This window comes from Mesocricetus auratus, unplaced genomic scaffold (genome assembly GCF_017639785.1).
Source record: "Mesocricetus auratus isolate SY011 unplaced genomic scaffold, BCM_Maur_2.0 Super-Scaffold_100676, whole genome shotgun sequence".
Taxonomy (NCBI): domain Eukaryota; kingdom Metazoa; phylum Chordata; class Mammalia; order Rodentia; family Cricetidae; genus Mesocricetus; species Mesocricetus auratus.
The window spans coordinates 127,004,317-127,015,584 of record NW_024429266.1 but is presented as its reverse complement, the minus strand read 5'-3'; the positions used below and the strand labels follow the sequence as shown (position 1 = coordinate 127,015,584).

The window sequence follows — 11,268 nt, the reverse complement described above, 5'->3', positions numbered from 1 at the left end:
AACTTGCCAGTTGCCAAAAAACAATCTTCCTTCAGCTCTCCGTGAAATCAAATAAGTTTCCAAAAGTGTGGCAAGCCAAAACCCTTCACAAATAAAAATGTTGGTTGGCTGAGGGCAAAGATAGAATATAAAACAAACTACTTAAAGTATAGAAAACTGTGGAAAACACCAGCAGCGTCCCAAAGAACTAACCCGATTTATCTATCTTCATTACTTTAAGAAGCTCTGACTTTTTGTTTGTTTGGGTGATATTAAGCATGCCTAACTTGCGTACATAGTTGATGCCTTTGCTAGTATCTTAGATACTTGGATCTGACTTTGGAAGGTAGAAGCTAATTGCTAATAATGGAGAGAAAGGAACCAGTCAGCATGGCGGGAGTGGTCTGGCATATGGGGAATGAGCGCTCAGAAATACTCAATATTCAAGTTTCCAAAATATTAATGAGATTATAGCAACCTGCAGCTATATGTTACAGCTTGTTAGTGGAGTGGAAGAGAGGGCACTGCCAAACGTTTGTTATGCAAACTTCATTGCTGAACCTTGGAGTGGATCTCTTTCAAAGAAATGCCTGCATTAAAAAAAAGAAAGGACGGAAGGAAGGAAGAAAGAAATGGGAAAGGAAGAAAGAAAAGAAAGGGAAAAAGAAAGACGAAAGACGAGGTTCTAATTTGAACTCTGAGCACTCAATTTGCCACAAAATAGTCTGATTTTGTTCTCATCTGGATGAGATAAAAGAATTTTTCATTGCTTTTCAATCAACATAACATAGAATTGAAGTTTGATATTCTGCTATGGTTGTTTCCCTCCTGAGAATAACCAAACAGGACTTCCTTACTGGAAAAGTTGAGGTCCAAGTTCTGCTCACTGTAGCAGCAATAGTCCATCTGGACCTTTAGACAGACATAACTCCAGACCAGTCATTTTGTTGAAGAAGAAATTTGTGAGAACCCTGATCTGGCGACCATGAACACGGAGGCATAGCTGTGGACACTGGTATTTTCTGACCAGGTTTAGCTGTGATTTTATCATCTATAAAAACTCCATGAAGGAAGATGCTTCCTGTGCCATTTCTATTTTCTCAGAGTCAACGAAAATAATATTGATGAGATTTTTTTTCCCTTGTCAGTTGACACAAAGTGTGTATGGGTGCTTTTTAAAATTGATTGCTCTTTGGGAGGAAACGCACTTTTCTTTTCCCTTTTCCTATTTCTAGTATGTAAGAAAATACTAACCACCATGCCATGCCAACACTGTACACCTAGGAAACACTACACCAAGTCAAATAGCTATGAAAACACATCAGAGATGGTACTCTTTTCCAGAAACATGTTTGTCTGTTTTTGTCTGGTTTACACATTAAGAAAGAAATGGTAATGCACCAAAAGCAATTGTTTGGTTTTTTCCCCAGTAGTATAAAGATTCCCCATGTTTATCTTAGTAGGTGCAAAAGGTTATCTAGGGGCAGGTGCATTGTTCCTGCCCCTGGAAAGTGTCACTGGCTACCATCACTCTTCCCAGTGAGCTGGCTGGCAGAACTGCTCAACTTCCCTGGACAGGCTTTCACTGAAAGTCATCTTGCCCTGAGTCCTGCAATTCTGCCACAGCAGAAGAGAACCCGCACTTCTTGGGGCAGTGCTTTTTCTGCAATTGCAGGCTATGGAGCTTTCCTTGTATCAAGGTGATGGGAGTAGGGTACAAGAGCCAGAAAACTAACCTCCCCTCATTTTATGGGGTTCACTCAATTTGTTATGCCAATGACAATGAATTCGCTTATAGCCCACCCCTCAAGTTCAGAGATCTGTATCTGACAGAGTCACCTGGAAGTTTTAGTTTAATGACTAGTGCTACGCCTAAATTAGCCACCCCTCAAGTTCAGAGATATGTATCTGCAGAGTATCCTGGGAGCTTTAGTTTAGTGAAGAGTGCCACACCTAAATTAGCCAATCAAATGCATCATAAAAGTTCTGATTTTTACTCTTCACACGCTGCATTAGTTTTCCTGAGATCTCGGATCTTGATACCCCAGAATAGATTCCATCTCATGTGGAAACCGGGGATGAGCATCATAGCTCACTAAAGTTTCTTCAGCTGGCTTTAGAATGTACTTGACTGGCTTATTCTGGGGGGTAGGAGGAATAAAGGCAAAGGTCAGTTCTGAGTTGGAAGATGTGAAAAACTCGATTGGCAGCCAGCAGTATTAAAGCAACTGCTACTCTTCTAGCTTCTAATTATCAAACCAATGATTGCCAACTTATCTTTCCACCCAAGTTCTTTTCTGTTGTCCTTTTCCCGTCTTGTAGGTATCTCTCCCTACAGAGAACTTGGGTTGTATTGTATATCTGAAAAGTTTTCAGCTAATTCTTGTGAGAATAAATAGGTAATCTCAATGATATTAACCAGCACAGACCCTGGAGATGAAAGTCACCATCTTTTTCCAAAGATGGAATAAAAAGACTGAGTGACCTTGGCCACCAGCAAACCATGCTGCAAAGCTGGGCATGTTTGATCTCACAATTTATTGGTATACCTGATGCTACCTGATGGTACTTGGTTTGCAATATTCTTCAAAACAGCAAATCTCGTTTTCTCATTTCTTCAAATCACTTACAAACTATTTTAAATGTTTTACTGGAATAGAATACGTGACAGCTAAATATATTTTTCAAGTTTATTTTATCATTTGTAAAAGAACATACATAAAGCAATGGCAACTGGACTTGCTAAATCAAAATAAAATGATTTCGAGTAGAAAATATAAAAAACAAACAAACAAAAAAACCAAGTAGGAATAGTTCCAAATATTCAATAATAAATAAGTTTCTAACATTAACAAAGCAAAATAAAATTGACCAAAATGACTTTGACACTACATGTTTTTGTTTTAATTTTCATTTGTAAAAACAAACATTCGCAAAGAGTTTAAGGATTTATGAGTGGCTGTGTATAAAATCAAAAGTTGGGTCTGCAATTGGCAGTTGAGTTTCTTCGAGGCAGAGCAGCAGCCAGTGATGAAGTGCGTGTGTTTTGGGTCCACTAGATACACTTGGCGTTCGTGCTCTGCAGAGACCCTTATATGGTCCTGTCTTCTTCTAACAACTCAGTAGTTCGTTTTCAGTAACGCACTGAACGTGGGTCTTAAAGTGTTCGGAAAATAACTTCGAAGACTAGACTAACTCCTTTACTTGTGAGTGAGCGAGCGCAACACGAGAATGAATAACCGGGTTATAAAATAGAAGAAACCCAGACCAGAGATAGAGATATGACTTTTTAGCAGCGTATTGGCAGTATGGGCTATAAAACGATGCCACGTAAAGTTACATATAATGACATTGTGTCTACGTACAGAGGAAGCAGAAGGTAGGAGGGAAGGTTTGGAAGAACCGCAGTCAACTGAAGTCATGTCATTGCTAACAAGGACCACCACAGAGCAAAAATAAAAGGGTGCAGGGATCTCTGCTGCGGGATTCCCGCGCGCTGGGACGGGCATTTGGTTTTCTCAGTTTTCCTCGGTGTCGTCGGTCGCCTCTCTAACTGGCCTCATCGGAGTCACTGTAATGAGAGTGGGGGGAAAACTCTCCGTCGCTTCTGTGGGACCTGGGAGATGTTTTGCTACTGTCCTCCTGTACTGGCTGCAGGATGCCCCCGGGCAGGGAAGGCGACAGGTCCTTCTGGGCCATCATCGCTGTTAGGGCCCTGTCCTCGAAAGATGGGAAGTGTAAAGCGTCCAGCTGCACCGAGTAAGCTCCGGCTGAAGCTGGGGATGAGAAGCGAGTCCGGCAAGCCCCGGGTGGGGTGGGTCGTGGGCCCCCTCCCTGGGCCGGCTGAGCCCCGGCTGCCGCAGAGGAGCCAGTACCCCCTTCATATGTGGTGGCGGCGCGAAGGTGATGGTGGTCATTTTTGCAGGAGGCTGCTGGCGGTGGTGGCTGTTCTCCGACACTGGGAGTCTGTAGCAACTCTGACAGGGCGTTGATGTAGATCTGGGCCATCTGCAGGGTCTCGTATTTGGACAGCTTCTTGTCGTTGTTGAAGGACGGGATAACGTTGCGCAGCTGGTCGAAGGCGTGGTTCAGCCCGTGCATCCTGCGCCGCTCCCTGGCGTTGGCTGCCAGCCTCCTTTGCTTCTGTACCCCGTTCACCTGTTTGCTGGAAGGGGCTCGCTGGCGGCTGCAGCCCAGCTCGTCCACCACGACCCCGCCCTTCAGCTTGCACAGTTGTTCCCGCACTTTCACCGGCCCGGGGCTCTTGCTGAGACCGCCGCAGCCGCTCCTTCTTACCAGCTCGACCTGACCGTCAGCCTCGTCCCGGGGTGCCGCGGGCTCGGACGCACCCAGCTCCGGAGAATGTAGCAGATACTGGGCGGCGCGTGCCGTGCAGAGGCCCTGCAAAGTGGGAGTCAGCCAGGCGCGTGGGTCGGTGCTGTCCAGGAGGGACAGCTCTGCCGGGTAGACAGGATGGTCTCTCGCCTGCAGGGTAGCAGGTGGCTGTGGCGGCAGCTGCGGGAGGTGATGCGGCTGGGAATGGCGGTGGTGGTCCCCCAACTCCTTCACCTCTGCCCACTCTTCTGCATGCAGCAGGCGGGACATCGCACTGCAACGGCTCGGAGGTGCGGTGTTAAGAGGAGGTGCTGGCAACCCAGTTCAACGAAGGGGGAAAGCCCCAAACAACAAAACCCTTTCTGGTCTCTTCTGCAATGTCTGATTTTTTTTTTCTCCTCCTCTTCGACCCTCCCCCTCTCACTCGGAGATCACACACCAGGTCGCGTGCAACGAAGCTTCTCCGGTTGCTGAAGGCGCTGCGCCCCTTTAAAAAGCGGCACGCGCCAGTGTATCTCCCCCGGCTCCCCTCCCAGCCCCCTCCTTGCGCCAGTCGCGTGTCAGCTCAGTCAAAGAAGGGGGCGGGCAGGCGCGTGCGAGGAGCCAATCAAAGAGTTTTTACACCCAGAGAAAAGTTACTGAGTGCAGTGGACTCCAGCTCCTGCTCTGAATCCAACCCCCACCCCGTTCCTCAAGTGAGTCCAGGAAATTCATATGTTAATTGAGGGACTGTAATTCGATTCCTTAGGGTGTCAGCTCGGTGAGTGCGGGACTTGGGGGAGGAGCGGGCTCTGGGCTGGTGCCCTAGCTGCCCGGGCTCAGAAAAGCTCCTGGTGTGGCTGCTCTGTACCTAGCTGGAAGCGCCTGGAGCCTTCATTGCTCCAACAACCCAGAGAAGCCCGCTTGCCGTGAGATCCCTCCATCCCGGCTCACAGCTCTCTTGAAACTCGTAAAATCGCCCTCGTGCAATGTGATAGAAATAAATATACACAGGTGTGCATAAAGCTGTTACCCATTGTGTATCTAATCTGTGGGAGTGTTATGTGGCATCTCATTGAAAACCAGAGCAAGGTGGAACCCCCTCGTGTCTGGGAACATATTTCTTAATTTTACCACGTCTGCGTCTCGTGGTCCAGATCATACTTCAATTCGTTATGTAGTTTTTTTTTTTTAATGGAAAGTAAAACTGAGGTATAGTTGTGACATACCAAAATCGGGATTGTCCCAGGCCGCTTGGAGCGGGATCCACACAGCCTTACGTTCAATCAGGGTCTCGGTCGGCAAAGAGCTCTGTCAAAGGATACTATGCTAGGGCTGAGATATCTCAGGGATCATGCAAACAGTTTCAACACTCACAGCGTAGGACTCATAAATGCGGAGCCACAGGAGGCTGGCGGAATTAGTGCAAAAGGTCCTTGAGTTTCTTGTGATGTGATTCTGGGCACTTTGAAACTGCTGCCTCTGGAGGCTCCGGTTTACTAGGGCGCGTGGCTTCTTGCGCAAACGCCCAGAAACCACAATCTAACCCACCTGTCCCTTTCTGTTTAGTTAGGGTGTGCACTCCCTCTATAAACGGCTCGCCTCCCACCGCATTAGCCCCCAGCCTAGTGTTTCTCCACAAAGAACCAATCAGAATGTTCCTGGCCCGGGACACGCCCCGGCTTGCGTTTGGTGCTCTCCAGCTCCCAGCTTCTCTTCTGCTTTGCAACCTCGGGGCACCAGAGTGGGTGGCAACTGTGGCTGGTGCTTTCGATTTTCAAGGTGCTTGCTTTCCTGGGAGGACTTTCGTCTTCTGGCAGATGGTACCTCAGAAAGCTCCAAGGAACCTGTCTTTGCAGGGTCCAGTGCCATTGAAATGTTCTGCTAGCAGAGACGTGATCCAACCTGCCATCTGGAGCTCGCTGTGCTGAGGATTTCAGCGGTTAGAATAAACTAGTGTGCATATTTCAGCAAGATAGAGGAGGATGGAGGAGAGTTCAAAAGTATGCGTGATACCTCACTCAGTCTTCATCAGTTTCTCCTTTTCAAGCTCGCCCGTTTGCTAGAGTGTAAGGAACCCTCCTGGGCTTGAGACACTGACAGAAAGATCAGAGGAGCATGTTTTGTTTTTGTGTTTTTGTTTTTTTCTTAAAGAGTTAATGCTAACGATAGGTAGGCAAATCCAGAAGCATCTCGAACTAAAAGGAAACGATCGATGACAATAAAGGAAAAGAAAAGGTAATGTCTCTTTGGACAGTAGAACAATCCCCGGTATTTTTGGAGACTGGCCTGGGTACTGTTAAAGTCAACCAAGGATGCTCATACTGCACCTAGCTTTACTATCTGTCATTTGCAATCTCAAAAACAGTTTCTAGCAGCTGAGGAGCACAGCATCATCATTTGTATATGAAAGTTAATGTGAGCAGCTAGAGCCTGGAGAGATTAGTCACCTAGGGGCTTAGACCTTCATTTGGTGACTTCCGAACTGAACTCTGACATCTGAAAGCAGTTTTTCACAAGATGTTACTACTGAGTGTATAAGGTATTCAAATTTTCCTTAGACTTCTATCCTCCAGACATTTTATTTGCATTTTAAATTTGACCACAGAACTTCAAAATACTCATTTTCCTTTATGCTCAGGGAGATTTAAGGACTATAGACAGATATTTGTGCAAGCTTTTTGTACTATTGGTCTTAATTTATAAGATTTACATAGTACTAGTTTAATTTCTTTTTAAAGAGCAAATCTCATTTTGTTTTCATGTCAAGTAGATTATTTTAGGATTTCAAGGGACTGTATGCACATTTTTGTAATTTGTGGTGGGATATTTCTTTGGCCCTTAACTATGGCTCTGTTTCTCTTTTCCTTTCTCTTCCATTAGAGGAGGAAGCAAGAAGGGACTGTGTACATTAGACTGGTGCCTGCTTACCGTGAGCAGACAATTCCTTTGGGATGGCTGTGTAGTAGGGTGTCAAAAGATGGAGTGGAGTGAATATTCATGAGTAATGGATGGTGGGCCAGCAGCTCAATTTGAGGTCTTCTCTGTGTGTGGACACCAGATTAGTTACAGAAAGGCATATGGAAAAAATAAATATCTGGGAAAAGTGTCAGAGGTTTATCACTATCAGAGAATAGTTATAAATACGGAAATAGAGGAAGCTGTTGTATTGGGTTAAATTTGAGACTTTTATTTGAATTTAGCATTTTGAATGTACAGACTAAATTACAATAAATAAAAACAGATAAAATGTGATATAAGTATGCCTAGGTATGTGTATGCCTAACATTAGCCATGAAGATAGCCAATCAGACTTGAAGTTCCCAAACAGGAGCCAGGATTCTTGGGAGATTGGGTTTCCAGGAATAAGTTAGAAAGCACAGGCACCATACACACACACACAAGTGCTCAGAGAATAATGCAGACATGACAAAAGAGCTCAGAAGCCTGCTTGAAGCAGCTTCCAACAACACACAGGTTGATTTCAGTATCAAAATAAATAAGAATAATGACAAATTACCTAACCATTTGCAAAATGGGGTCCGTAAATTGTTAATATGAGCAGAGTAAATGAGTTCATTGATTGTTTAATAAGTACTACTCCCAAAGTATATCTTAATTTTAAAAAGTAAAGAAGGTTGACCCTGTCACTGAGGACTTTAACACCACCTTAATTTCCTGATTGAAGTTCACGTTGCCTGCAATGATGGAAATGAACTTACGAGGCATTTGTTAGGGTGCAGAGGTAGCTTCACCTCTATTATTTCACCTATCCTAGATCCAACAGAGAGAAAACACTAATCCATCCCTAACTGAGATGGCACTGGAGCAAACAGCAAGCCTGTAACTATTAAAAGTGTTAAGATTACAAAAATAAATCTCAGCAACCATTCCTGGCCCTCAGAGGATGAAGGAACATAGTAACATAGTTGAGGCCTGATTCCAAGCTGCACCTTCCTATATTAGGTCACACTCTTGGAAAAACGTATAAAACTTATCCGAGAAATACATTATCAGCACATCATTTCCTAGTTTTGATGGCTACATTGTGGCTGCATAAGTGAACAATCTCCCTTCAAAGGAGTGTTTGGACCCCATTGAACTTACTTGCTCATCTGTGTCAAATACCTTCCCCACCTAGGACCATCACATATGTACAGTATGCTCTTTCTTTCTCGCCTGTTCTTTCCTTGCCTACTCAACTTTCAAGGAATCAGTCCTTAAGTCCTGTAGAAATATCATCTTGCTGTGTACTCTCAGATACATTATATTTATTCAGTGTTGATAGTCATTATTAAATAATTACTAGGGTGACTGTTTAGTATTTATCACTTCTGTCTCCCTCCACCTTGCTTGTGAGAGATTCTGTTATGGGGTCCACTGTAGGAGTATTCACAGGGAAGCAATCGTTCCCGCTTACTTACTCACTGCTTGGGGAGATGCTATAAAAGATAGTCAAAAGAAACACGAAGTCACATATGTCACACCAACTCCTACTGGTCCTTCTACATAACTTCATCAGATCTCCTTGTCCCTACTCTTTCAGAGTTGCTTCTTAGAGGTCCCTGTCTGGTCAGGTACTCCCAAGGAATCTTTCCTGTTGTCTTTCCGAAGGCTCCATCTCTCTGCCCATAAAGCTCATAACAAAGTGAATCATGCCACACATCCCTTCAACCTTCCATTACAGCATCCTTTGAGACAGACAGTAGTGCACAGGAGGCCCTGTCACCTGGCAAACACCGAGTCATCTCATCCCCAAACCATGCCTGAGAATTTTCTCCTGTTTCTCCTTTGTTAGACAGCTAAAGATGTGGCATTGAAGTAACTAAGTAATGTAAGGGCCTGGGCATCTGCCTGGGTAGCTTGCTCATGCTTCTGAATTTACCCACTTTGATCTGGAATGTACTATTTCCATAATGTGCCAAACTGCTACTTTGCACTCTTCCTCAAATTTATGACCCAATATGGCATCCAGATCAGAGTAAGCCATTCCTGTTGCAGAGTGACTGACTTAGCATCAGCTGGCAGCTCAATCTACTGTTAGGTCCACCAGCACACCAGGATACACTTTGGGAATAATGACTAACTGTGTGATGTAGATGGCATGGCTGTGCTCCAAGACCTTACAAGTCTTTGCTGAACCAAGTGTGTGGAAAAAAAAACAACAACAAACAAAAATTCTAAAGCAATAAAATCCTCTAGCAACATGAGGTGCACTGGATCATATGATCTATGTAACAGAGATGCTTATAATCATGATTAAAATGTGCTGTGAACCTTTACTCAATCTAGTTGCCAATCAACTCAAGTAATAAATGACTCAGAATGGCTAAAATAAAAAACACCAACGACAATTTATGCTGGAGAGGATGTGGTGAAAGGGGAACACTCCTCCATTGCTGGTGGGAGTGCCAACTGGTTCAGCCACTTTGGAAACCAGTAAGGAGATTCCTCAGAAAAATGGGAATAAACCTACCACAAGACCCAGCAACTCCACTCTTAGGCATATATCCAAAAGATGCCAATTCATACAACAAGGATATCTGTTCCACTATGTTCATAGCAGCATTATTTGTAATAGACAAAGGGCTTTTAATTCCTAAATGTGGCATGTATTTTCAGCATCCAACCAGGGTTAATAAGCATGCTTAAAAAAGTGAGCAAGGAGTAAAGACTTCCCTATTTCTTTGACAGCATTTTCACATGTTGTAAACTGAATTCTGTAAACATCACCAACTTGGCAAAATTCTGATTTTTTTTTTTTTGGTTTTACGAGACAGGGTTTCTCTGTATTGTTTTGGAGGTTGTCGGTCCAGCCCGGGCTTGAACTCACAGAGATCCACCTGCCTCTGCCTCCTGAGTGCTGGGATTAAAGGCGTGTGCTACCACTGCCCACGATTCTGAATCTTCTTAGGGTTAATTACTCACTCTCTGTCCAACATGTAGATCTTAATAGTATTTTTACATGTCTGCTTCCTCCTTTTTGGGTGCAGTTAAGCTGACCACAGATCTTTGATAGAAAGTACTAGATATCAAAATCCACCTATAATGATAACTATATTGAGACATTATTGCCAAGATTATGAACATATATCATTACTTATGCCAAACAAATGTGAACTTCTGATAATTCTTCCTGATGAATTTACCAGATTGTTAGCTACATGGTAACTGTCATCTTCTGAGATACAGCTTTTGTGTGTGTGTTTTGCTAAAAGCATTTTTATTTTTATTTATTTAATTGCTGTTTCAAATTAGACAAGTATTTCTTTTTTAATTAAAAAATTTTAATTCATTTTACACAACAGACAGTTACTCCTCCCACTCCCTCACCACCCCCATCCACTCCTCAGAAAGGGTAAGGTCTCTCTCTCATGGGGTGCCAACAAAGCCTGGCACGTTAAGTTGATGCAGGACTAAGTCTCTCTTCCCAGCATCCAGGCTGAGAAAAGCATCCCACCATAGGGAATGGGCATCTGGTTTCTAGCTGTTATCAACTGTATCTTTGCAGTAAGATGCAAAGTCCTTTGGATATATGCCCAAGAGCAATACAGTTTTGTGGTAGACCAAGTTTTAGCTTTTGAGAAACCACCACACTGATTTCTACCGTGGCTGTACCAGTTTGCAGCCTCACCAGCAATAGATTAGTTTCCCTTTCCTGCATCCTCACCAGCATCTGTTGTCATTCCTTTCATTGATCTTGGCCATTCGTAGTGGGGTAAGGTGAAATCTCAAGTAATTTTAATTTGTAGCTTCTGATAACTAAAAATGCTGAATATTTTAAAGAGTATTTCTTGAGCATCTGTATTTCACCTTTTGAACTCTGTTTAGTTCAAAAACAGATAGAATCCTAGAACCAAGAAAGGGACAGGGACATAAAGTACCTCCCCTAGCCAAGAAGCTATTTAAAATTTGCAATTGATACCTACTGGGAAAGAGAGTATCACTTTTCTTCAGCAGAGTGTCATTGAGTTA

General features: G+C 43.8%; 1 protein-coding gene across 1 annotated transcript; it reads right to left on the bottom strand.

The window, feature by feature from the left end:
* Positions 1-2,856: 2,856 nt before the first annotated feature.
* Atoh1 (atonal bHLH transcription factor 1) lies at positions 2,857-4,785 on the bottom strand. Its single transcript, XM_005076060.3, has one exon. The coding sequence runs from the start codon at positions 4,582-4,584 to the stop codon at positions 3,529-3,531; it is 1,056 nt and encodes a 351-aa protein (XP_005076117.1). The 5' UTR covers positions 4,585-4,785; the 3' UTR covers positions 2,857-3,528.
* Positions 4,786-11,268: the final 6,483 nt, after the last annotated feature.

Bases quoted from the DNA above. Each gene is read 5' to 3' on its own strand.
- Atoh1 (XM_005076060.3), bottom strand. From the start codon at position 4,584: ATGTCCCGCCTGCTGCATGCAGAAGAGTGGGCAGAGGTGAAGGAGTTG.